This window comes from Drosophila persimilis, unplaced genomic scaffold (genome assembly GCF_003286085.1).
Source record: "Drosophila persimilis strain 14011-0111.01,24,50 unplaced genomic scaffold, DperRS2 tig00000124-arrow-pilon, whole genome shotgun sequence".
NCBI lineage: Eukaryota > Metazoa > Arthropoda > Insecta > Diptera > Drosophilidae > Drosophila > Drosophila persimilis.
In genome coordinates, this window is record NW_020825294.1 from 3393772 (window position 1) to 3421294 (window position 27523).

Below are 27523 nucleotides of genomic sequence, written 5' to 3' on the forward strand. Positions count from 1 at the left end.
TGGGGGTCCATATCTCCTCTATTCAGTGTTCCAACAGACGGTGCGTTTCGCTACGGTTCAACTAACTCGCTTTACATTATACAAAATATTTCATGAAAAAGGATATCCTCCAGTTAAGGGTTGTTGTGTATTGTCTTCGTAGCGCTTCCTTCTTCCTTCGTCCTGTATCCATGCAATAACTCACTTTCCAATTCCAATATAATATAATATCCAGCGCCAACGATTAATGTAATGTGTATAAGTGCACAACTATTCCTGATTCCTGATTCCGATTCAGAGCTACTTTTTCAGGCCCCAAGCATTGTTGCTGGGCACGGGGACGCGACGCTGTCCAGACTCACGGGCCAACACCTCCATAATGCTAGTGGCAGGCAGCCAGCACTGAAAGAATAATACAAGAATGATTATTGCATTAATTGAACATCACAATTCGGTTGTTGTGTACGCACCCTTTCCTTGTGTGCCGTGGCCACCACATTGCGATTCGGTTCCTTGTCATACGACACCGACTCAATGCCGAAGATCTCGCACAATTCGTGCACCATCTGCCTCTTCTCCCGGTTCATCGTTGGGAAAGAGTGACTGCGCGACCGCTGCTTGCTCTCCTTGGCAAGCTTCACCAGATCTGTCAATGTCTCGTACACGCTCTTGGTCAGTGCCTGATTCCGTTTGGCAAAACCACGCAAAAACTCTGAATATTTGGTTAGAGATTTCTGCTGCGTATCCGGATTGCGCGATTGTAGGGCCTGTGCCAAACGGCGATTCCGTTCCAACACACGACACTCGTCGTTGCAGTCCAGTCTGTAAGAAGGAAAGGTTTATTTGGTGACTGGTAGTTCCCCCCAGAAATACGGATCATACTCACGTTCTGTTCGACTTGTTGACCTTGGCCGGTGCCAGGATCTCGCTGAGTTCCATGTAGTTGCCGCGCGACATCTCGGCCATTGAGGAGGCCAGCTGGGCGGTGGCGATGCGACTGTGCTCGCGAGCCAGCTCCTGGCAGCTGCGACTTAGCTTCCGGTTGCCGCACTCGCACTGCACATCCACCAGCTCCTTGCATGGTGTCTCGGGGCATGCTCCCTCGTGGCAGGCAGACGCACACTTGTGGCCGCAGAGCGTGCGCGGTTTGGTGCAGCTCTGGCGGCAGATGTCGCTTGGTGATGATTGACAGGGCCCCTCGTGACAGGGCTTGATGCATTTGTGACGGCCACATGGGAGGGGCTTGCCACAGGACAGGCCACAGCTGAAGCTCTCCTGGGAGCAGGGAATGGTTTTGCGTTGTTCGTGATTGCCGTGGCACCACTTCGTCGTGAACATCATGCAGGGCGGGCAGGTGGCCGCCGAATGGCAATTGTGCTGCGGTGAATGATCGCACGGATGCTGGCGCGAGCACGGACGCTTGCACAGCGGCTTCTTCGTCCCGCAGGGCACCGGCGGATAGATGACCTCGGCTCCACACTCGCAGAAGAGCTCCTCGAAGCTGCTGCGGTAGCAGGGAGGACAATTCCCGCGATGACAGGGCTGGTCACACTTGTGCTTGCCACAGCTCAGGGTACGGTTGCACGGCAGCGGACAGGCGTGATCGATGTCTATGCAGCACTCGGCATTGCACTTGTGCTTGCCACAGCTCCGCTTCTTGATGCAGCGCTTCTTGCAGCGGGCATCGTCGGCCCGGGTGGACAGCTGGCGACACTTGATCATCTGGTCCATGTGGCCGCATCGGCACTTCACAGCCGTCTGCTTCTGACACGGCGGGCACTGCCCCAGATGGCACTTGCTGCCACACTGATGCGGATGGGCTGGCTTGCCACAGCGCAGCGTACGCGAGCAGATACCCTCGCAGGTGGGTATGGCATCCAGGCAGCTCGAGCGCTGAGCTGCCGGCACGGGCATCTTGCCGCAGGGGCAGCTGGTTATCTGCTCTGGGCTCAGTTTGCACGGTCTAGAAAATACAAAATTTTAGATACTCTCTATTTTTTAGGGGCATGGCATTCTACAATCTCACCTGCAGTTTCCGGCGTGACAAGAATCCTTGCACTTGTGATTGCCGCAGGGCAGGGGCTGTCCGCAGCTCTCCTTGCACGAATAGTTGCGCTTGTCGAGGCTCTCGCGCGTGCATGGCACCTGCCGATCCTGCTTGCCGCAGTGGCAGTGCTGCTCCACTTGCTCCGGGCAGGCGGCGCACTTGCCCGAGTGACACTCCTCCTTGCAGTGATGCTCACCGCAGTTCAATACCTTGTCGCAAATCTCGCCGCACTTGAGCTCCTCCTTCATGGCGCACTGCATCGTCTGGGAGCTTCTGCCGCATCCGCAGCTTCTCACGACATTCGCCTGGCACGGCGGACAGGGTCCGGGATGGCAGAGCAGCGTGCACGCATGGCTGCATCCTTCGATGCGGCAGCAAACCTCTCCGCAGCTGTGGGCCAACTCGTTGCGGGACACTGTCGGATTCTTGAGCTTGCCGCAAAAGCACAGATACTCCCGTGGCAGATCCTGCAACACATTCTGGCAGGCGGGACAGCGCCAGCCCACATCCGACTTGGAGCTACTCGCCCAGGTGATGGTGCACTTCAGATGGATCACGTGGTAGCAGTTCTGGCACGACCACGTCGAATGGTGTGACTTGATCGTCTCCACACAGACGAGGCACTCCAATCGCCTCTGTTCGATGTCTCGAATCAGTTTCTCTCTCTGCGAGAGCTTCTCGTTTTCTGGCGGCGGTGGGGCACGGCGTGGCGAGATCTGTTGCTGCTGTAGCTGCTGCTTCTCGGGCGAGGGATGAGCGCTTTCATTGCTCGTGTCTAGGTCATCGGCGGCTCTCGGAAACCCGTTGATGCGATCCCGATTGCGATTCCAGTCGTCGCGCCGCTTATTGCTGCGATGATTGTCATAGCGCTGTTGCTTCTGTGGCTTCTTGCGTTCGTTACGGTCGTTGCGGTCGTATCGATCCTCGCGACGCTCTTCGCGATCATCGCGATAGTCACCGCGACGCTGCTGACGTGTGCCGCCAGACCGAAAGTCTCTCTCTCGATCTCGATCGCGGTCGCGGTCCCGCTCTCTGTCGCGATCCCGTTCTCTGTCGCGTTCCCGTTCTCTGTCACGATCTCGTTCGGTGGGCAAGGCATAGTTGTGATTAGATCTTGGCTTAGGACCGCCTCCTGAGGCGTTTCCTCGATTTTCGGCGGCTCCATGTAGATCTGGACGATGTATTGCTGCCTGGACTCCCTCGCTCATGGCAGTTTCAAAGCTGGCAGTGCTGTTGCCGTTCGTTAGGCCAGACGACTCCTCCAGAGTCAGCTTCATCATGTTAGGCACAAATTCTGGTGCTGATGCCTGCAGCTTAGAGGCGCTAAAATCAAACGGATTGTTGCCAAAAGGCGTGTACACATTGGAGAAGGCGCCCATGTTCATGTTTCCAACCGCGTAGCTGTTGCTGAATGCCGCCGAGCTAGCGGCGACACCATCGCCATTTTGATATGACGGGAATGCGGCCGACGGCTGCGGATAGAACTAATAGTGAGAGAGAATAGCCGGATTACAATCAAAAATAGGGGAGGATGATGCGCAGCAGGGCACTCACATTTCCAAAGCTATTTGAAACGTCGCCACCGGCGGCGGTGCTCCCCGAAGAGGACGGCGTTAATCCAAAGGCGCCACCGCCCCCACCGACGGTGTAATTCGCGTTGTTAGCCAGGAGATGGTAAGGTAATGCGCTGCCTGCGTTGGCTGCCAGATTGTGCTGCATGATGAACTGATTGAAACTCACATAGTTGTTGTTGCTGCCGCCGTCGTTGCCGTTGCTGTTGGCATCCATCGCCACCACAGCGCTCACGCGTTTTTTCTTGCTCAAAATATATATATCTTTTTTGTCCCCGTCCAATGTGGACAATGGGAATAACCACAAAGCTGGAGATGCTTGGGTACTCGCCTCTCTCCGTCCCCGAAGGACTATCACAAATTAGCAGACACGTGTGCAATGACGAAATTGTTAATGATGAAATTGGCACACAAAAGCTTTGCCAGAACAGTCACCGCGCTGCCCGACGGTGAGCGGAGTATTTTACCTGGCAGTCGACTCCTCTCTGACTCACTTGGCACGCACAAAATTGATTAATTTGCTATTTTATATAAAAAAAAGCAGGAATTTGTTAATTTCGACTTGACGGTGAAGTATATCGATAAGAAATCGAACTTAGCCCACTTAACCCCCCTCTATTTAAACAGTTCAACGACTTGAGGTAAATGGCGGCAAATATTACTGATTGTAAATTTTTCTTATAGATCCATGCCATCTTACCTCTGAACTTCAAAAACACCACGATATCTTTCACCTGAACTGCGCTAAAATGATTTCATTTTTATTATTTTCGTTGGAATATTAAAATACCCCCTTGGCTTACAATGGGTTAATCGTTCTCCGTCAAGGATTGGAAACCATATTGTTTAATTTTGTATATTCCGTGGAGTATTACTAGCTATACCGAACATTTAGCCATGCCCACATAATTTTATACGATTGATGAATCAATTTTCTATTTTACTGGTGTATTCTTAATACTTGCTTTTATTGCATTTTGCGTAAAAAGAGGTTTTAGCGAAATAAGTCAAACAAAAAAACCTAGTTCTGCTCGGTCAATAAAATCGATAAAAGGTTATAGTCAACTAATCGATACACAAATTCAAAATTCTGGTATTTTTGTCATTCAGCCCGCCAATTTATAGTAATTGTTGCATATATTTTGTTTTAATTGTCTGAAAACGATGAAGCGGATGGTGACTCTGAGCAAAAGAGATTTGAGCTTCATTTCCAAAGTTCGTTATTTGTAATTATCGGATATTTTCCTACATTTTTTCAGTGGATTTATGGATAAAAAACTGTCACACTGCTGAAAAATAGCACAGAGTTGTTTTTCTGCAATAGAAGCGCGAAAATCAAAAATACTGAAATGCTATTGATCCGTTTTCGCGACTTTCATTAATAATTTACAGCTTAAATATGTGTTTTTTTATGTTTTATTTGCATTTTAATCGAGTGTGCCAATGTTATTGAGTAATTTGTGCCAAATTTCAACTGCAGAAAATTATTTATGAGGCTGCCACCGCATGTGTGTGTGTAAACAGGTAGGTAAACAGCTGCCAGATTTTTTGAACATTAACTTTCAAATTTGTTTCGGGGCATTAAACATCCACCGTATACATGTAGATGCCGAGAATAAGTCCATACAGTCCCAGTACCTCAGCGAATATCAAAATTAGAATCATCCCAACGAAGAGACGCGGCTGCAGAGCAGTGTGTCGCACACCCTCATCGCCAACAATACCAACAGCATATCCGGCGGCCAGTCCAGTCATTCCTACGGATAGTCCCGCTGCCAGGTGGACGTATCCTTTGGCCAGCGAATACGTATTGCTAGTATCCAAAACACCAGCGATCAGCACGGCCACCACCAGTCCATAGATGGCTATAATTCCGGCCATCACTACGGGAATGATCGACTTCATGATCAACTCGGGACGCATCACTGCCGTGGCGGCTATGCCCGTTCCGGACACAGCGGTGCCATAGGCAGCCCCAAACGAGGACAATACTATTGCCGACACTACGCCCATTATCCCATAGAATGGCCCATAGGGTGGATACCGCTCCAAGTTACGACAAGTCTCGAGACTATTGTGCAACTTCAGTGGAGCCAGAAGTAGTCCTAGGTTGTAACTTGATGAAGCCATTATTTTGTGGCTATCTTTAAAGTAAGTCTTTTTTTAAATGCGGCATAAATCTTTGTTCTTAATCTTCTACGAACCTGTATATTAAGTCTTGAATAAAGCTCTCTTTCAGTGTATTATTCCTTCAATATTCTCTTTCGATCTGTTCTTTTTTACTGAACGTACACACGTACATCACAAAGGCAAGGGCAATGAAAATCTAGATTGATATTATTCTATAAGAATGCTTAGTTTGAATGAAACTTAAAAACAAATTCCTAAGGTTACTAGAACATTAAATAAAGCAAAGCTTAAGAGGGATCTACCATTTGTAGATTTTGATTAGTCTATGAGGGGTTCAAGAACTAACTTCCTTGTGAAATTAATCTCTGATATTAACAACAACAAAACAGGGACTGTAATATATGTTACAATTTTGGTTGATACATCCTGCACCTTCTTCTACTAATCGGCTCAGTATGTTCTTAGATTGCTTAGCAGGGATTGCTGGGCTGGTGGCGGCGGTGGTGGCATGGCAAACGTTGGAGCTGACGCCATGGCCAGAGCCAGGCTGGTGGGAACCTGCATCTGCATCTGCCCCTGGGGCTGAGCCTTTCCGGGCACTGGATATGACGATGGCGTAGAGTCCAATGGTCGATACTGACACTTCTTGGCATGGGTGCGCATATTGCTGGACTGTGTGAAGGCCTGATTGCAGTTGGGATGCGGACAGACGTAGGGCTTGCAGCCCGTGTGGTAGTTGAGATGCGTCTTCAGGTGATGTTTCTTCGTGAAAGCCTTGGGGCAGAGCGGACAGCTGAATGGCTTGATTCCGGAGTGTAGACGATGGTGCAGGGTCATGTTGCTGCGATCGGCAAAGGACTTGCCGCAAACAGAACACTGATACGGCTTCTCGCCGCTGTGGGTGCGCATGTGCTGCTTGAGGAGCATCTTCCGAGAGAAACGCTTGCCACATTCGGAACACTTGTGCGGCTTGACGCCCGTATGGATGCGTACATGCATATTGAAGGCGACACGCTGGTTGAACGACTTGGGGCAGTAGGGGCACTCGTACTCCTTCCGATTCCGATGGATCTTCATGTGACTGCTGAGGTAGCCCTTGTCGTTGAAGGTCTTGCCACATTCGGGGCACTCGGCCGCAAACTCCTTGGTGCCGCGATGTACGGACAGGTGGTACTTGTAATTCCGCAGCTGGGAGAAGCCCTTGCCGCAATCGGAGCACTCGTAACGTGGCGATTTGTGTGTCTTCTCGTGCGCCTGAAAGGGAGAGAAATATCGTTCAATGTTTTTGGCCATTTTGTAGGGGTCTCGTTATCTCTTTCGTAGACTGCTTGTCTCCCTCTCTCTCTTGCTGTTTCTAATGTATCTGTATCTGCCCTGCACCCATGCGTAAAACCAGTTCTCGCTTTGTTCGCTTCTGTTTTCGGGCTGCCTCCATTTTGACCATTTCGTGTTGGCCTTATCGAGATTTGCATAAGGCAGCCGATCGGCTCTCTTCTCTTCCCTCTGCTCTGCTCTTTTCTTCTCTCTCGTCTTATCTTTTCTCTCCCTTTCTTTTGGTTCGTTGACTCCGCCCCCTCCTCTTAACTGGCCGAAGCCCCGCCCTGTTTTGCTGATCTTTTAGTTTGTGGAGAAACTTGTTTTTGGAGGATCTTTTAAGAGTTAGGATTGGGTGAACAATATCTTATTTGAGTTATGGCCATACGAAAGGTTATTGCTGTTCAGGCGATACAGATTTTGTAGCTTTTGATTGAATCTTATAATGATCTTGTAGGGGGGTTTATTGCCAGACAAGTCTTTAACAACATGATGGTATATTTAATCAAATTGGAGTTGAATTACTGTACAAAAATATATCCGCAAGAATTGTAGATTCGTACATAGGATGGCTATTTGCAGATGGATACCTATACTATTGAATAAATATTATATTTCATATTTCAAAGGAATTTCTCAAGTTTAAGTTCACCAAAACCTTATAGGTGTCAGGAAATATATACTGATTAAATATTATACCCATATTTCAAAGGAATCTCTCAAGTTTATGATCACCAAAACCTAAGATGGTTCAGCGGGTTTTGATTTTCTCTAATCTGTTTGAAGGCTTCAGTGGTTTGAAAACTTGTTAGGAATGATAAAAAGTTTGTGTTCTTTAATATGTTATATTAAAGCAAGAATTTAGAAAAACAAAAATAGCCAAGATTTTCGAAACAGAACACATCTCATGAAGATTTTTCCGATATTTGGATTATTGGAACAGCCATTTTGTATCAGTTTTTACATTTTTAAACATAAAGAATTGTTTGTGAAACACTTTTAAATTCTTCACTTAGTTTTTATTTAAAGATTCTGGGTTGAAGGCCTCTTAAAAATCCTCTAAAATTCCTAAGCTGCTCGTAATCAAAAACTCAAATGAAAAGTCTAACCACAAGGACTTCCATCCTAGCATTTAGTTCTGAGTCAGTTTTATATCTATTAGTTCTCTTTACAGTTCCTTGTAAAAATTGTATCCCTTCTCATTTCTCGAAACTCACCTGTAGAGTCTCGGAGCATCCAAAGACCTTCTCGCATATCCTGCACTTATAACTGATCTCCTCGGCGGCAGTGGGATTATATGGATTGATGGGATTGATTGAGCTGCTGCGGCTGGAGCTGATGTTGCTTCCCATGCCGACGGCATTGGGCAGTAGTCCATCCATCTTTGGCATCAGTCCGGCGGCTGTTTGGGCCGTGTTCATACTGAAATTGGTGACGGTGGTCAGCGAGATGTTGGTGCTGTTGACCAGATCCCTAACTGGTCGCATGGCGGAGCTACTCGAACTGCTCACGGACGAGGCAGCGGGCGATATCAGAGGCGTGGACTTGTAGCCTGCCTGTATCTTTTGGTAGTAGTCCAGGCATTCGAGGCAGTCCGGACGTGTGCAGGCGGTGGCTGTGGCTTTTGGACGGATTAGATTGGGATGTTGCTGCTGCTGTGGGGCCTGTCCATTGATCACATAGGGTGCAAAGTATCGCTTCTGCTGTTGATGATGGTGCTGCTGCAGCTGCTGCTGTTGCTGGTAGGGTGACGTGGGTGGAGTGCTGAGGCCGGCAGCCGCCGCTGCAGCGGCATAGGCGGGCAGCAAATGTGGAAAGAACTGGGCATAGAATTTGGTGGCATTCGCCATAGCCACCAGATCCGGAGGCAGCATGGAGTAGCCCATATATGGAGGAGAGGCTGCAATCGTGGGTGGGACTTGGGGGGCTCCTTGGGCCGGGCTGCTGTGGCTGGTGCTTCCACTTTTGGAGAGATCGAGAATGTTGGCTGTGGCATCTGTCGGAGATGATCTCCTCTCCTTGCCCAATATCCGACTGATGCTAAAGTCCGTTACTTGGGCCGGAGCCTGGGCCACCGCTGGGGGACACTCATTTGTGGTGCTATTGGTGGAGCTGCTGGGGGTGCTGTTGGCATTTGTGGGTGAAGTGCGCGCTGGCGAGGGCGACATCTCGTAACTGCGCTGCAACATGGCGTGCTTGAAACCCATTCTCCTGCTCCGCACTACAGATTCGCTCATAGACTTCGGGATCGCTCCGGTTACTGGACTGGGAAAAGTCGCTCCAGAGTGGGAACTGTCGCGGTGCGCGTCGGAACACGAAATGTCTTGGGATCAGCGCCAACAGCAGACCTCAACGTCTCTGGGCCAGGTCTAAACACAAGGCTCTGTCTCTCTCCGCCAGCCTCTGGCTCTCTGGCGTTTAATTGGTCGAGAAACAGGTTTTCCAACCAGGCCTCGCTCTGGGTCTCTCTCTCTGGGGCTCTGGCTCTCCAATTAACCAAGTTTGACTGCTGAGACAAACTGTCGCGCCTCCAATTACGAGAGCGCTGCAATCTCCAGAACCATTTGGTAGTAGCATTTTACTAGTCACATCTATCATAAGGCTTATCGCTGCCCTACGATCGCTCTGTCTCTCTTTCCTCTGTTCTTGTTCCCTCTAGAGTTCTCTCTCTCTCTCTCTCTGCTATTCTGTCTTTCTTTTTCTCTGTGGGATCATCCCTGCTGGCATCGCAGATAAAGTGACTAAGATTTCTTTTTGGCCGCGTTGTTTTTGTAATTAATTGCGGTAATAAAATGTGCGCATCGTTAAATTTTCAAAATGTATTTCTCTTGTTCCTCATCCACAGCCACATCCACATCCACATCCACATCCTCGACTGCCTCTTCCTCCATCCCAAAAGGCATGTGTGAATCTTACGGTTATGAGCATTCGCATTCGGTGCGATCATCTCTCTTTCTCCCTCTTTCTGGGACGCTGGAAGAGGGTGAGGTGCCTCGGACAGTCGTGTGTGCCTTCAAGAGTGTGGGAAGGAGCTGGGACTGCAGGCTAGATGACATAATCAGTTGGAATGCGGGGATTCGGTGGAGTAATATGTAAAGGAGCTACTGTTGAGGTTTGGAGTAGGATGAGAAAGTCATAAAAAGTTAAATAGTCATAGTTTTACTCACAGAATAACGACAGGTACAACTATAACTAGTTAGTGGAGTCAAGTGGAATGGAATAAGTGGAGATACAAAATCGATAAAGGTATGCTGAAACAGCAAATACCATGGTAAATATCTGTGCAATCGCATGTCTTCATTTCTCGACCTCAAACCTTCAAAAGGGTATCCAGTACGTACCCTATAAATTATCCTAAACGAGCTAGACGATGGCTAGTCGAGTTATTAAATATTTGTAGCAGCTGTGAACTATGTCCTTGTATGACTATCATCAGATCTTAAGATATATGGCGAACATTGACATGGTCCTTGATGGTAATACACCTGCCACAAAAGTTGAAAGGGGAATAGGGTTGAGCAAAGGCTCAAAGAACTTCTTAACACTCAGCCAAATACTAGGATAATCTAAGAAATGGTATTTCTCTTAATTGATTTCAAAACATCATATGCCATGTAAATTTTTCTAAGATACTGATATACCCCAAGAATGCTCTTCACTTTCGCTTCACACAATGTTGCCTCGTCTATCAAATTAATAATACTCGTACACCTTCCGTACCGACTTGCCACCCATTTCTCATCAGACTCGAACACCCACAAACTAGACCAACTTCCTATAAACTCTCGCCTATAAGCCGCCTCTCCATCAAATCCGGTTCCAGACCAACAGGATTCCTTGCGATTCGATGGTCATGCATAGCATCAGTAGCGACCATAAAAATGTGCAAAACAAAATGCTCAGGGTGATTTGTGCCTGGATGGAAATCCCATAAATAACAAGGGAGTGCAGTGCAGTGCAGTGGGGAAAGAAAACCAAGGAGCGGATCCGACTTCGAGGATTCGCAAAGATGAGATGGTGACACATACAAACAGCCCAGAGCTCTGGGGAGAGAGATCTTCAAGGAAGCGAATGAACCGAACCCGAAACAAATGAAGTGGTATACATTTACAGCTACATGGAATGGTTTCGGTTTTGGAGTGGCTGTGACTCAGAAGGATTCTACGCTTAATTGCCAATTACTGAATCGAGTTTCTAATGTTCTAGCCGGTATAATCTTGTACACGATTTGTCGGCGATCACTTACAAAAAGATATTATCAGGAGAGAACCGAGCCCCCCAACGACAAGCCAGAACAGTGGCAAGCAGACTACCGATCATGACCCAAGAGATTGATAGTACTCGGACTGTCAACACGCGCTGTTATGGTTAGGTTAACCCCTCGATACGCATAAATTTCGATTAAGCAGGCCATTCATTATAATTATACGAGTATAAATATATGAACCCCAGAGGAGAACACCAAAAGACACCAAAAACTTGTTCAACCTTAGTTGAAAAACTCTTTTTTCTTATTCGTTTTCGGGTCGGTTTGCTCTTCGTGGAATTCCGCAAGATCATTTACATATAAACGAAGCGAAGGAAACTTTAAGTTTTAATTACACTCACTAAATCATCGAGAGCACTGATCTTCCTATAGAGAGCTCCCAGCTCCCAGCGACTCTCTGAGAGTTCGTTTTGTCGCATGACTAATGTTTATTAGCTGCTAATGGTTTGTTTTACAAAAGCTACGTGGTTGCCCCATCTTGTGGCATCCCAAGGCATTCCCGTCGTTCCTTCCCCTCCCCGATTTGGAGCCAGTGCCAACCGTTTCAACTGTTCAAAAACTGTTTCACCCGTTGACATTTTGACAAATTTCCAACTCCTTGTCGCCGTCGTCGTCTTAGGCTTGGGGCCTGCCTGGCTCCAATGTAAGCTGATACCTATCTCAGATGTTCAGATGTACCTTACTTCTCGCTCTCTCTCTCTCTTCTGATCTGGCGATCTGCCTCTGCCTCTTCCTCCCTGTTCTTCTTCTTTGTTCACACTATTAATTTTCCGCTCGTTCTGGCGGGTTCAGAGACTCCTCACTCCTTTGGTTCGTTCGGTGCCTCCTCTTGGGGTGGTCGGTATTTATCTTATTTTGTGTGCGTTTAAAACTTCTTTGTGAACCGAACCTCTTTAATGTCATGTGTTATCGGTTAATGATCAGCCGCGTTGCCAAGTGATTTTCTGTCAGCGGGTGATCATCTTTGCTGCCCCCACTCCCCACTTCTTCCCCACTGATTTGGTTGTTCTCCTTTCGGATTCCGTTTAATTGCCTTAGTCGGTCGGATCCCGGTTTCGGTTTTAGGTTGGTCCGTAGTCTTGGGTCTTTGGACCCTCTTTTGTGCGTTGTGTTATGTGTAGCTTGACAAATGTGTTGATTTGCAAAGTTTATTGTGTGTGTCATGGGGGTCCAGAGAGACTTTAGCACAAAGATTAAGCGCTCTTTTTGGGGTTTCGGATTGCTCAAGGTTGAAATAAAGTGAGGCAAAGATTTTGGCATGGGTGGTGTTGGTGTCTTTAAGTGGAATTTGAAACACAGAGAGATATATAATCTGTAGAGGCAAGATTCATTAAATATAGAGGGTTCAATAATCTAAATAAATTATATATTTTAAAAATACCTTAATATGTATGCTAAATATATTCTTATAGAGTGCTTAAAGACGGAAAGCAAGGCGTATCCGTAAAAAACTCTTTTGTTTCAGCGCTCATTCTGATTTAATACTTTTGGTATTTTCAGTATTTTTGTACCTATAAACTTTCGCTCCTTGAACCCTAAATAGTTGGAAAACTATCTATAAATATACCTATAATTTACAATTTAAATTTGTTCCACTTTACAGTTCTATACACTCCATCTCTCAATATCCCAACCTTTCTCTTTCATTCCAGGCACTAAATCGCTAGACACCCAATCCCTCGCAGTTGCATGTCAGTTTCCATCCTAAGCCCTACTTAATGGCTCAATTTGAAGAACTCCACTTCAAACCACAGACGTAAAATCTCTCCCAAATCCCCATGCAAATTCCAAATGGACGCCCACGCTGAATTTCCCATCGATTCAGAGAGACGCCTTACAACATTTATGTAGCCGTCAGGCCTTGGCAATAAAACAAAGCCCCAAAAGATACCTCTGCTCTGTTAACAACAGGCGTTTAGGAGGTGTTATACTATTGTCTGCCCAGATATAAATTATATGGACTGGAATAAAAGTTTGCTGAAAACGAGACAAAGACAAAGGAGAGTGGAGAGCGGACAAAGCGATATTCATAAATTATATATGCACGCCTATATACAGATACAAAGGTACATACATACATATATACTTTTATGTATCTGTGGAGTATGGCCAGGCGATGTTGTAGATCACAATCATTTCAATTAATTCGGATATAAAATACAACAAAAAGACGCGGAGCGGAGCGGCGTTTGCAAAATGAACCGCGTGTGCTCGAATATATCAAATTTCAATATAAATGAGCCACAAGCATAAATCAAGAGCCACCACTCTCAAGTCCCCCCCACAGACCCCCCAGATAGTAGTGGGACTGGACTCCAAAAACAGTGTAGAAACAAACACGCCGGAGATCGTTTGACTTTTAATGAATCCTAAAAAAAGAGTAATACTCCTCTTCACACAAACAACACGAAACCCAAATTTAATGGACTGACGGATAGCTGTCAAACGTCTTGGAAAGACCCATTTTAAGAGAACTTTCTTTGCTGTAAAATGTAATTTATTTTATTTTTACAACAATTCAAATGAAATCCCAACAAGTAGACTGAGAAAGAGAGTCCACAGAGACAGACAAACAGACAGGCCGAGAGAACTAAACATTTAATTCGACGTTAATTATGTTAATGAAAACACATTTCACATGCAGGAATTAAAATCAAATTTTTCAATTTAAATTCGATCGCATCGCATGGACCATTTTTATTCGAAAACACATTTCATTGGAATCGCTGAGGGTGTGCGATAGAGATACCGCTATTCATCGACTGTCCAGTGGAAGCGAGATGTCCATCGAGCTGATCTGCTTATTGAGAAATTGTGTGGAGCATTGTAATAAATCTACGAAGAAACACAACCGAGATCCAAGGGGTATGCAAAGTTGTCGCCAACGCAATCGGGTTGTCCACTGTCGTCTGTGGCTTGGGCTGTTGCTTTTGTTGGTTGTGTGTTAGAAAATGAGCGATTAACTACAAATTTGTGAATAGATAAAAGAGCTAGGAAACACTTGGAGAAAATTGGTTAGAGAAATGGGTGTGAAGCAGGAAACGAGCTCCCAAATACCTAGCTCTGAGTCGAGGCACTAGGTATAGTATAAGAGATCAATTTTGTACAAATATTTTACAGGAACCGCACATATTTATTATGTATATCTAGAATTGTATGTGTCTAAATAGATCTCGAAACAATTTTATCCTGATTATTTTAAATTAATTTCACAGGCTCTTTTTTCGCCTTAAACGACCACTCCCTTCTTGAAGTAAAACATTTCCCTATTCCAATTTCCCTCAGTGTATGCTCTCTGTTTAAACAACCTAACACCACAAGCAAACATTTTTTCGCGGCAAGCTTTAATGGTCGCAGCCACACATTTAAATGCGCTACATTATTCTCTCATTAAGATCTTGGGGCGGCGACTGCCCAGATGTTTTTGGCTTCCTGAGCAAAATCAATCAAAACTTTAACGATGTGACAGGTTAACAAGTCTCTCGCTCTCCCCCTCCCATTCTCTCCCCCCCCCCCCCCCCCCCCCACGAAGGGGGAAACGCCCAAAAGCAGTGATCCACTAGCCAAAAAATAAGCCTGACTTGACTTTACTTGATTTGGTGGCTTATGGTGGTGTGGAGGCTTTGATGAGGCCGACGAACGGAGAGTGCGAAATTTGCATAATTTAATTATGAGAGTTCTTTGTGGAAACTATTTGGGTGGCGGTCACTCCATCGCGATAAGATGAACGAGCATTTCAAAGGCGATTTATTGCTTTCGAATTGCCATCCATCAGGAAGTCTTTGTAGTCTCCATTTTGGCAATTCTCAGTATTATCGAGAGTGACTGATGTGAGCGATGCGATCCCCTCAATTTTCACACAATTAAAGACAAGTATTTTCATTCACAAAGTTCGTTGGGCCTTTCTTTTTTTAACGATCCATGGGTAAACGGCGGTAGGTTGGTGGTCGGTCACCTTTTAACGACATTTTCCGAAAAGGATTTTCACTTTTTCTCAGCCTAAACGCTGTCTAATCTGGCATCGTAAATCCGTGGAGCGTTGCTGGTCCGTGTTTTGTCATAGCTTTTCATTTAATAAACTGAAAACTACAGCCGGCCGACGGCCAAGCCACATACCAAGTAGCTAATTATCTTAATGACAATTATTACTAAAGTGCGAGTAAAGACAGAAGCATAAAAAATAGGTGGAAAATACAAAGAAATAAACCTCAAGTCGGACCCGAGTCTCCTCCGAGAGACGACATGACACAATAGCCCACAATTATCACAAATGACCATAATTATTATCAACAAATGATAAAAAGAAAAAAACACACAACTAAAAAAGGATCATAAAAACCACACGATGGGAGTTGCGGCTGTAGATAGGCTGTCTTTAGTACCTAAGATCTATTGTGTATCGTCTCCCCTGGGAATGGAAGCACTGAACAATCTTGGTCTGTAGTATGTTAAATGTTAGCACAAACCAAAATTAACTGGAAGTGTCTACTTAATAGGTGCCAATTGAAGGATCTTTAATAAGGTACCAAGCATATTTGTTGAGAGTTAGTTAGTTAAGAGGGAAGATCTTCAATGGAGTTGTATGAACAATTATAGATTAAAGTGCATTTAGATCTTAAGACAGGAAGTAGCTTGATTTTCAATGATTATTCTTGTCAGTGGAGACCCTTAATAACGTCTTTGATAAATCAAATAAAATACCTTGAATTCCAATTAAAGATTCCTTTTTTGAAGACGATATTAACAGAGTGTTCTTCTCAAAGACTTTTAAGAAATGTAAAATCCAATAGTTTATTTTCATTTGATATGGAAAACATTGGTGCATCCAGAGCACGGCATTTATGGGCCTCTTTTGTCTGTGTCGTCCGTCCGTCCATCCATTGTCATCTCCTGTCACAAAAGGCGGCAACAGGTGGACAATTACCTAAGCAGCAACGACAATAACCACTATGAAACATGCGTTAATTGCTCAGAGACGGGGATACGGACTGATGCTGTTGCTACTGGCTGCTATGGGTGCTACTTGGGACACCGCTTGGGGCCTGGGGTACCTCGGGCACGGTGACAAAATTAAACTTAATTGTTTTATGACAGGCCTGGACCGCCGTCAGGCACTCTGGAGTCTGTGTTTCGGTCTGTGTAGCCTATGGTTAGCTGGATGGAATGGTTGGGGAGGCTTTTGATTCAAACTTGGAATCAGAGTCACCGCCAGAGGAGCCTCCACTCCAGTGACAGGCAGCTTCCAAGGCGGACAGCGGCACAAACAGTTGACATTTTTTAGGGTCTTTAGCTGCGTTTCTTTGTTTAGTTTTTTTTTCTCTTTTTTTTGTTTAATTGTTTTTCTTGTAAACTATTTTTGTTGCTTGGCGTTTTTTCTTCAGTTTGTCGCAGCTCCCATTTTATAATATTTATTAAAAAATGTTTTACCCAGAAGTCGAGATTTTGTGTAACGAAGCAGAGCACAGCAGGTGCTCTCCGGCCAGCTCTGGGTTATGGACCCCAGCTCCGAAGGCGGCCAGGCCACATTTCTATCATTGTTTTAAGGTAAACTTTAAGCATTTTCATGTCAATCAGACTAGAGGAGAGCTGGAGCCCAAAGGAGTCTTTAGCTTAATGAAAGGAAAAGGTTTTTAGCTTTTTGTTATTTGTGGAAATCATTTAGTTGACTATTTGTCTTAAAATGCTTTAATGAAGTTCCTTAAGCGTTGCACAAGCGGTTGAGAGAAGTGAATGGCAGGGATCTTTGGGGGAGTTGGTCTAGATCGGGACATGGATTGGATTTCAGACATTGGAATATTATAGTCTGAATATTTGATATCTGGTATTAACTATCAGCTATCTATTGAGACTAAAGGAAACCCCTGACCACCTTGAATCCAATATCAATGATTTTCCTAATGAAGAATTTTAATGAGATAAAATAGCCATTGCTATGAGAGGTTAATACATTTCGACATTAATTTGTGCTGTTTAATGCCGACCTAAATTCCTATTGAACCGTTTTTCCAGAGTTTCTTTTACAGCTAACCGCTAGAGGAAAGGAAGTCAGACAGACTTCTGTCCATCAGACGACAATATCTCTTAGCTGATTGTCATTTGTCAAAAGGGTTGGGAGGGAGTTGGGAAGCCTGAGTGGATGGATAGATGGATGGATGGACAGATCGAGGGGAAACAAAAAATAAAATCGCCCAATTAGCGACACAGTTAAACGTCAACATCCTCACGGCTTCACATCCGGAGGAGCTGCCCAGCCTGTTTCTGTCCCACTGTGACACTGTCTGCCTGTCTGCCCTGTCTCTGTCACTGCCTGTCTGTCTCTCTCACTTCTCATATGTAACCTGTGACGGTTACATTTTCGCCGTCAATCAGCGGGCGCCTGCCTCAAAAAATGCGGAACCGACAAAAAGCCGCAATAAAAACCCAACCAGACAACCGCCAAGACACCGTCCTGGGGGCTGTCGTCTTCGATTGCCGAGCCTTTGGCGCAATTAGCCGACAATTATCATTTCGAACACAAATGGATCAGATCAGTTCAGTTCAGAGCATAGTGACGATGGTGGTCTCTGTTTGGCACTCGGCACTAGTGACTGTGAAATTGGGTTTATTGAGTCGCTAAAACATTTTACAAATGTCACGAGTCTCAAATTTATTTATTCATGTTTTACAGCCTCAACGAACAATGCAATCGACGTTTTCATTAGCGTCATCATAAAAACACTAAAACAAAAATGGTAAAAATGGTAAACAAATGTTGGAGACACAACGAATATTCGAATATTGTGTAGCAATATTTCATTTGATCGAGAAGCTACCGTTTCTCGAGACAAATCCATGGTCTGTTTGTGGACAAAGCCGGCCTATTGTCCATCGATCGAGGCTTTTGTGGGCGCCCTGTTATCGAGTCTCGGGTCTCGAATTTCCAGTGACGTATAACTGATTAACACCCAGTTTTATTTTCCGGGGGTTTCTGTTTATGATTCTGTTATTTGACTTAGTTATTTAATACGTTTTTGCCGCCTGAGTAGCCGGAACTAAAGGTGCCATCAATGTGGGGTGAAATGAAGTGAAGTGCATTTATGGCCAAACACTTTCTTCGCTTCGAAAAGCGAAACTTTTGATGGATGGCACTTCTTGCAAAGGGGTATTTGAGAATGACGCCATGGTCGTAAGAGGTTGTGTCAATATAATGGCTTTCGAGATGCGGTGAAGATGGGTAAACGTGCAGAATACCAAGAATATTTCAAAGACGTTTGGAGTTATGTGAAGACAAAAATGCTTCGAAAGTGCTATTGCAGCACCCTCCATAAAAAACCTCTGTCAACAGAGAAGAGCTTAGAACGTGATATCCAGTAGAGGTTTTACTATCGGAGGTTAAACATACCTATAGTCTTTTACAATCCACCATCATTTAAAGCTACCATTGACCACCTTTTTATTCTATACTTGGCGTGAACCTTAACTAAACTTTCACTCTTTCATGCAGCCAGCAGCAACCATCCTTTGAAAGATACTACCACCAGCCATTCACAACCATGCCATTCAATTTTATGCACTAAACCTGTCAATAATTCACTGATGCATCATCACTCAAATCCCCCAAGCAGCAATTGGAACATTTAATTAATTTAATTAACTAAAGGATTAACTGCTGAGATCGAAAATGCCCAGAGGGAGGAATGTGAATTGCTTGGAACCAGAGGCGCACATCAATAAGTACTAGTACTAGCTGCTACTACTAGCTTCCTCATCGGCAAAACTCCAATGTGAAGTCAGAGATGGAGCTGAAGCTGAAACTGTAGCTGTAGCTGGGAAGCTGGGAGCTAATCAAGCGGCATTCAGGCAATGGCAACGCTTTGCTATGCAGTCAGCACGCTTTATAAAATAATGATTGGGGTAGGCGAGTAGGCGGGTAGGCGGAGTACGGTCAAAGAGGGAGTTTGGGAACCGATCCATCCTCCTTTTGATTGCACCCGTAAGTGCCATATTGTCACCGTTTGATCAATCAAACCAGCCGCCGCGAGGAGGCATGGCATTGCATTGAGGAGACGCTACCGACAGACAGACACACAGACAGACAGACAGACAGATCGTAAATGTAACTCAATCCCCATTGATGATTGTTGCGTAACTTGTTTCCACTCGATGCTGCAGTTGCAGTTGCAATTAGCTTTCAATCTCCCAGCTTTGCTTGGGTCGATCGGTTCGTTCTGCTCTTTTGCTCATCGATGCTGAGCTGCTGGGCTGCTGGGTCCTTCGCTAATTGACAATATTTATGAACACGTACGCATTTTATCGCCCCCAGTCCCGTAATTGGGAACGAGCGCCGTCGTCGCCCACAGCTGCTGCCGCTGCTGCTGCTGCTGCTGCTGGGCCAATTATTTTCATCAAAATTGTTGACAGTCTTCAACGTGCCACAATGAAGAGATCTGCGCGATCTTAGCGATCTCCCAGTGCCCGTGCCCCCAACTCCTTCGCTCCGTACCACGTTTTGGTTATACGAATGCCAAACTGTGCCATAAATTGTCACTAGATGAGAGATCTCTCTGGATTCTATGGGGCGGCAGCAGGTCTTGACTTGCACTGCGCTGCCCACTGTTCACCGTTTGCCGTTTTCTCAGTTTTGCTGTTTAATTAAATTTACTTTAATTGCACATAAAAGCATTCTTTGTGCTTTTTTTTTCGTATTCAAACAAGTTCCATTTTGTGTGTGTTCGAGCACAAAAAGTAGTTTCTGCTGGTTGACAGACGTCGAAGTGCTTCCAGCCAGATGATAGACATTAACCTCTGGGGCGAGAACTCTGTGTGCGTCACATGGGACACATTTACGTAAAGAATAGAATCCCCATTATATTCTTAATGGCAAGTGACAAATGTGAGATATGTTTATGGTGGAATAAACAGAAAAATGTGCTCCTAACGAAACGAATATGAGGTACCTAGAACGAAAACGGGTGCGAAGTAATAATCATAATCATATGAGAAAAACTTCGATTAGTTCCACCAAGAAGTTTGGGTAATGAAAGGTGCATACATCTGTGTTCTAAATTATGAAGTATTGGTATAATCAGGCATATATTTTCCTGTTATATAAAATAGCCAGGGGTTTGGGTGTGCTACTCTTGGGATCCCATTCGAACGCTGTGCGCCTCAACCAAATATAATGGCAATGGCTTGTTCCCAATTGCTTAAATACCCATTTGTATCTCTTGGCTGTTCGGTTTTAGATTCTTTTGAAAGCAGATTTCCTTGGTCTTGATTACTTAGAAGGGAAGGCACCTTAAAGTTTGACCCTAATTGAGTTGAATACTCGCACAAATAAACTCCAACTCGCAGATTGATTTCTGTCCAACACGGAGATTGATCTACGAGAGGGATTCAAAGTAGAGCGGGGCTTCCGTTTAATTTTGTTAAGCCCAGAAACCCACCAAGTACATTTCGTTTGAAATTCAATTAAAGAATCCAGTCGTATGACCTTCCATATGCAACTTCACGATCGTTCTCCTAACTCTTTTTTTTTGGGAGGGGGCCATAAAGTCAGAGCTACTGGATGGGCCATGCATAAACAGTTTTATTCGTTTCTGGTCTTTGTACTCAACAATAATGTAGGGGTTTGTGTGCATTGGATAAACGAAAATTGAAATTATAAAACAATTAAAGGCGGTCAACGTCAACGGCAACTTGTACGAGTGCGCTCCGCTCGTATGAATGTAGGGAATGGCTAATTAAATGTAATTAATTTTCACATGCCTCAAAATTAAATGCATTTAAATCAAAGAGAGCCGAGAGAGTGCGAGCTTTATATACGAGTATACTATAGCGTATGCTTTAATAGCCCCCGACGACTGACTCTTAAAAGTGATTTAAAAAGTTTCATTAAGATAAACAGCAACAACCACAAAGTGTTATAGCAATTTAAATTTTAATTTAAGCTCACAGTGGCTGGCTGGCTATGACAACAGGTGAATAAACCATGGGTCAGAAAAAAAAAAACTAAACTACAGAGAAAAGATCAGGCTAAAAAATAACATCTTGGGGCCATTTACCGTTGCGCCCTCGAGGCGTGGCCGACTATCTGTGGTTTCATTTTATTTTCGAGGGCATCCTCCTCTCTCCAACAACATATTAATGGCCCGACCAACCATTTCAGACAAACAAATTGTCGGCTACTGTCGGATGCCATGGGATCCCATGTCTCTCCCCTTTTTTGAGGTTGGCTTGGCTTTCTCGCTCGTAACAAGAGATCTTCCAACAAGAAACCAAGCCGAAATTCAAGGGAAAAAATGGCGTTTAACTGTAACTCGCGCAATGTGAAACATTTTCGGGTCAGGTGCACAGGCCCCAGACTCCCCAGAGATTTCACCAACCTGTGTCCCAGACAACGCCCCAAAAGTTTTTTTTTTGGCTTTGGTTTCTGTTCGTTGGGTCCATTATCTTACGGTAATATCACTCATAAAGCGTTGTCTGTTTGCGGCTGCTGGTGCGCCACCATCACACATCAACATCTCCATGATTCATGATCATCGTCCGCCGGTCAACCTTCGCGATCTCTAGCGAACAAGTACAACATATAGCAACTTCAGCTCGTTATGGTTTCCTCTACACACACGTACGAGTATCTCCCTCTTTTCATTATTTTTTGGTGCTTTTGGTGTTACTTTTTCGTTTGGCTCTTGCGCAGATTTATGTTCGAGTTGTTCATTTTGATTGGTAAGCTCTTGTTGAGGTGTTTTTCATTTATTTGTTCGTTTATTTTGCCTTTTGTGTATGTATTTCTTTGAGGTTTATTGCAAGACATTTATTTTGGTGTCTCGTTGTCTTTGGTTTCGGCTGCAATTTCCGGTTAAGCAGCACATTCCAGTCGGCCATTTTGCAGCCGAATGAGAGGTAGGAAGCTTTTAAGAAGTATCTTTTGTTTGAGTTATAGATATTTTTTTACGGATAAGGCACTTTGTTTTAAGAGAGCTCTAAAAATTTACCATTTAAAATCAATTTTCAAAAACTTAAAGCTGTCGAAAGGACACTAGGATCTACTATATCCGTGTTATACCATACTCTATATTTATAATTAGAATTTGAAGTATCCCTACAATATCTAAAAATTATAAACGCCCAAAAAGTCATGCACATTATTAGGAAAATGTATCATCCCACAACAACGTTATCTGTCATATGAAACATTTACCACTTAGTAAGACGAGAACCGTTCCAACCGCACCACAAAGCCCCATGCCATAATGCACTCGTAATGCGACTCGTGCCCCCGCTCAGAGGAGGGGAAGGGAGGGATGGAGGGGGCCAGGTTGGGAGCAGAGGATTACGGGAGCGAGGCCTTAAAACGCGCGTTAATTAGCCGTACGTGAGGAGTGCGTTTGTCAAGCGGTTAAATGGGCAACGACTGCTACCCTCCGCTCTGCGCGGTTCAGAAATTTTATCAAAAAACTCAAATCAGTTACAGCAAAAGCTCACCTGCAACAATGACAAGTGTTGATGACGATGAACGATGAACGAGGTATGGGGTCCGAGATAATCGTACGCCGTACGTGGACGTGGACGTGGACGGGGAGTGACGAGACAGAGACCCAACTGTGTGTGTGGAGGTCTGACTTGACCCGTGTCCACCATTCGTTAAGCTTGGCTATAAAACAAAATGAAAAATGTTGTTGCAAAACAAAAAACAAACTGAAAAAAAAAAAAGAAAAAACACAGACTCTGAAACACTTGTATCCCATCAAGTACTGGGGAGGAATGGGGGTTAAGTGGAGGGCATCGAAGGAGCTGCTCTATTAGATTTAAACGTAATGATTAAACCACAGTCAGACAGAGACTCCAGTGCAAGTGCAATCAATTCTGGAAAAGTTCCAGAGCTCTGACCCCAGGCAATCCATTATCCTTGACCTTTCGTTTATTTACACGATTGTTCTGTTCTGTCCGTGGCATGTACGGGATTTACATATTTCACAGTTCTCTTTAGCTACGAGTACGCGTACCAATTAAAAGCAATGCTGGAGATTGTTGAAGCATAGGAATTTTTATGGGCTATGAGGTCAGGGAAACAACCACAAAACAGAAAGGGGATCGGGAAGAATGTTTAGGAGTCAGTGTGATTTTGCTTGAAGAACATACCGTATAGCCTGGGTTGTGATTTCTTGTTTTCTATGCCATAGGCCGTGGGATACTCATAGATTCCTGGAAAAGATAAGTAGATAGATTATTAAAACTATTATTGTACTGAATATATTTCAATAATACTCTTTCTGTTCCAGTTCTTGCATTCCGAAGTCACCAATCCAGTCCAGTTCTTTATAAATTACAGCCACTCCTAAAATTATGCCACCAATAAACGCAAACCCATTTAGCCAAGCTAACACCCGAATGGAAGAATACTACGATATCTAAATTCTTTTCAAATGAATTGCTTTACTTTAACTTGTTTTTTTTTTGTTTAACACAAGAGCACGTACAGTTACGGGTATTACTGTAATGTTATTTATAAACTTCATTTAATTTACGCTTAAATTCTACCAAATATTTACAAATATCATTCGTGTGTAAGTGGGATTGTGTTTATCAGTGTGTTTGTTTGAGTGTAGATCCGTCTAAGTACTAGATTAATTGTGAGTTTCGTAAGTTTCTCAAGCCAAACATTTAGTAAAATGATGAAAAATATTTGCAGCATTTGATGAATAATTTGTTTCGTTGGATCGTTTTCGATCTGATCGATTTCTTATACCATGGGCTAAAAGCGAGTGCGAAGGCTTTATCCTTGTACATATATATGGAAGGAACAATGGACGACATTATCTCACAGTTATGCGTGTTGTGTGTGCTCATGTTGTGTTCGAGTGTCTGTGTGTCTGTTTGATTGCTTCAGTTTGTATATGTATGTATATCATTATTCTTTCAGTGGCAACATAAATGCAAAACGTAACACTTTCAACACTTTTCGTGCTGTAACAAATTTCCCTTTACGGCTAAATGCTAAACAACATTAACTACCAAAAAACACATCAACTGCTAAAACGCTAAACAAAAATTCGTTTCACAATTATTCTTCTTCAAATATGTTTGGTATTTGTTTGCTTTTTTTTTTTGGCTAAGATTTCTGCGATTTCGATTACAGTGGGTGCAAAATACTATGGCATTGTGTTTAGAGATCCATTCAGTTAGCAATTCCACACAAAATTGATATAGAAATGGATTTCCTTCAACATCTTCGCTTTCTGTTGATAGCTTTAGATAGATTTCTTTTGCTTTCTACTACTAGGTTTAGTTAATTAGTTGCTTCCAACTCTGGACAAGACACACATTCAGCAAATTTGCTCACATACGAGTATCATCGGTAACTTTGACTAAAACTCAGCTAAGTAGATGGAGAGAGTGGGTGCATAGAAAACTATTTACAAAGTGCGTGTTTGTGTGTGGCTGCTAATCAATCTCTACTTTTGAGAAGCCTAGTCATCTGTGTGCGGATGTGGATGATGATACTGCTGCTGTTGATATTGATAGTGATGCTGCATCGATGTGCCTGCCTGGCTCGATGTCGATGTGGGTGCTGTCGTTGTAGATACGTTTGCTGTTGCAGGCTTGATCGCAGGTTGGAGATCCTCAATTTGAATCAATTGTTCGATGGGTATAAGAGAGAGTTCACCTCCCACTGCCTGGGGAATCGGCAGCTTAGCCAGAGCCTACAGTTAGTTGGTTAGTCGGTTAGTTAGTTAGTGATTAGTTTCAGTGTAGTTGCGTTAGCTTAGTTTGTCCTACCTTGGCATGCTCTACGGCTATGGTGGCTGCCTTTTCAGCCTCCCTTTGTCTTCGTTCCTTCAGTTTTAGCGAGAATATAGCCACAGATCTCGCACTTTTCACCAGCTTTTGCTTGAGGCGCGATTTCTTGGCCGCCAATTCAGCGGCTAGAAAGCAACAAAAATCAAGAGACTATAAATTAAAGATCCAAATCAATTTATCTTCATTGAACATACCCTTGGCTTCATCATCTACAGCGCCCGCTGATGTGGAGGCTGCGGCTGCCTCTTCTTTTTCCTTCTCCTTCTCTCTTTCCTTCTCCTTTTCCCTTTCCTTCTCCTTTTGCTTCTCCTTTTCTTTCTCCTCTTTTCTCTCCTTTTCTTTCTCCTCTTTCCTCTCCTTTTCTCGCTCCTTCTCCTCCTTCTTTTCTCTCTCCTTCTCCTCCTTTTCCAGTTTCTTCTGCTGCTTATGGGATGAGCTGGATGAGGAATTTGATAGGGCACCCACACTGGGCCTTGACTGGGAATTGCTGATGCTGCCCGCGGCTCCACCAGGTCCGGGCCCACTGGGACTGAAAACGCTGCCACCGCCGCCCGACGATGAGGAGGATGATGCCACTATATGCTGTTGTTGCTGCGAGGCTGGTGGGGTGGCCAACATACTGCCAGGAGCTCCCGTCTTCAGGGCCACATTGCTCCAGGATGGGGCGGGCTTTAAAACATCCGAGGTTTCGGCATTGTTTCCTAGTTCCTTTAGGTGAAGGATGACAGATGGTGCTTGTTATTATCTTGCTTGGGATTTCAAAGGATATACTATATTTTGCTCTAGAACTACACACATTGAAAGCGTTAGAAAGGAATAGGCTATGAGAGGATTGGTTGTATGGTGTAAGAAGTCCATGCCATTTGTTAGTGGGGTGGGTGAATGGATGAGAGGCCGGCATTGGTGTTTCAGTGTAAGAAAGCTGAATTCATGCCCAATTAAATTTGGTTAAACATATTTTCTGTTTCCCAAAACGATATCAAACACGGGTACAACGGGCTATGTATGTATTACATATGAATGTATCTACTGCAATTATCCAGCAAGTTCCAAGGAAACAACATCAAAAACACACACAGTTACACATCGAATAACAAACACATTCTGCTTATAAAGTAAATTTATCTGATTTTGGTTATAATATTATTATATATTATACGTATTTGTATTTGTATCTCTGCACTACCTTGGCAATACAATCTATGCTTCTATGCAGATTCGGATTGTCGTTGACTTTTAAGCGTGACATCCATTCGGGTGCATGGAGTTTTATGTGTAGCTTGTCCTTTAAACGGCAAAAGTCGAGCGGGGGGAGGGTTAAGTTAGAGTGAGTACGTTTTTGGGTTAGTAGTGGGGATGTACTTGCTGGGTTTTGTGAATACAACTTCGGGAGGGGCTCAGTTACACTAGATCAAGGGTGTGCTATCACATTCTTAAGCGTTTTCTATGGCGCATTGAGCATTGAGGCTGTGGTACTATCTATATCTATCATCCTGAATATCTATTATCCTTTTTGGAACTGAAAGCAATTCTATTCAGTTTAAACGTAGTAGTTTTAATCATTTCGAGCACTAATCTTTGACTTTTTTCTTGTAGGTCTGTAATCCAGATAACTGGGAATTTGAATTGGAGATAACCATCTAATTCTATTATAATTTATCTTCACCAAAATAATAGATTTCTTTTATATTCAAATATGATTCCATTCAAGATCTAACACTTTTTTAATATCTCTACTGGTAGATCTATGTTTTCAACGCTGACAAGTTGATTGAGAAATTCTATGACCCGAAAATAGTAACTAAATTGTTGGTTTAGCAGACTTAATGTTGTTATATTAATCACAGGTTGGTTAATAGTTGTTGGATTATTAAAGTGATCACAGGTATCGAGGTTTTTTTCAGTAAATGCAACAGTCTACAAACACAGATAGTACATTGAGCAGCTACAGACCGACACAGTCGACGGCTGTCTAAGGATACTCATGTGAATGGGTAGTAGAAGGAGAGTCTATAGAGTCTTCCTCAAGATCTTACACTCATGTTCAAATGCGTGGCACTCTCCGCAGATATTTTGCGCGTCTTAAACGGTGGTATCTCCGAGATCCTCTGTTGATGTTGCTGCTGCAGTTGTTGTTGTGGTTGATATTGCGCTGATAGTTGCCGCATCGTGGCACGCTGCGGACTGCTGCTGTTGCTGCTGCCAGTATGATCGGCAGAGTCGCTAGATTTCTTACGGAACGGCGGTATTTCTGGCAAATGCATTGGTTGCATCCGGGCTGCATACGCGGCGGAGTTCAGGGCTAGCGTGCTGGCGGAAGCTCTGTGTGCCATGAAAAAAGCGAAGATATAAAATGTGTAAGAAAAAGAGTACAAAGAGAGGGAAAATAATTATAAGCTTGATATTAGTAAAGAATATTTAAATTCTCTATAA

The 27523-nt window shown here is 44.1% G+C and overlaps 4 protein-coding genes across 8 annotated transcripts in view; all 4 read right to left on the minus strand.

Annotated features, from left to right (window-relative positions):
• LOC6593405 (protein shuttle craft) lies at positions 1–4135 on the minus strand. Its single transcript, XM_002018823.2, has 5 exons — positions 3581–4135; positions 2006–3510; positions 866–1942; positions 450–801; positions 1–381 (listed from the first exon to the last, which is right to left on the minus strand). The coding sequence occupies exons 1-5, from the start codon at positions 3812–3814 to the stop codon at positions 280–282; spliced, it is 3270 nt and encodes a 1089-aa protein (XP_002018859.1). The 5' UTR covers positions 3815–4135; the 3' UTR covers positions 1–279.
• Positions 4136–5004: 869 nt separating this feature from the next.
• LOC6593404 (V-type proton ATPase 16 kDa proteolipid subunit) lies at positions 5005–5703 on the minus strand. The gene has a single exon (XM_002018822.2). It carries the CDS (start codon positions 5608–5610, stop codon positions 5179–5181), a length of 432 nt encoding a protein of 143 aa, XP_002018858.2. The 5' UTR covers positions 5611–5703; the 3' UTR covers positions 5005–5178.
• A 416-nt stretch (positions 5704–6119) lies between these two features.
• On the minus strand, positions 6120–9601 carry LOC6593403 (zinc finger protein 585A). Its single transcript, XM_002018821.2, has 2 exons — positions 8259–9601; positions 6120–6981 (listed from the first exon to the last, which is right to left on the minus strand). The coding sequence occupies exons 1-2, from the start codon at positions 9276–9278 to the stop codon at positions 6178–6180; spliced, it is 1824 nt and encodes a 607-aa protein (XP_002018857.2). The 5' UTR covers positions 9279–9601; the 3' UTR covers positions 6120–6177.
• Positions 9602–24356: 14755 nt separating this feature from the next.
• The window catches only part of LOC6593751 (anoctamin-8), a 33946-nt gene continuing 30779 nt past the window's right edge, over positions 24357–27523 (minus strand). For 3 of the 5 annotated variants that reach the window (XM_026987839.1, XM_026987841.1, XM_026987842.1), the window contains 4 exons: positions 27127–27412; positions 25285–25798; positions 25070–25215; positions 24357–24993 (listed from right to left, as the gene is read on the minus strand). In XM_026987839.1, the coding sequence (XP_026843640.1) occupies positions 24760–24993; positions 25070–25215; positions 25285–25798; positions 27127–27412 (1180 nt within the window). In that variant the 3' untranslated portion in view covers positions 24357–24759. Of the gene's footprint in view, positions 24994–25069; positions 25216–25284; positions 25799–26276; positions 26376–27126; positions 27413–27523 lie in introns of all 5 variants that reach the window. The other 2 variants (XM_026987840.1, XM_002018819.2) reach the window with 1 other exon arrangement.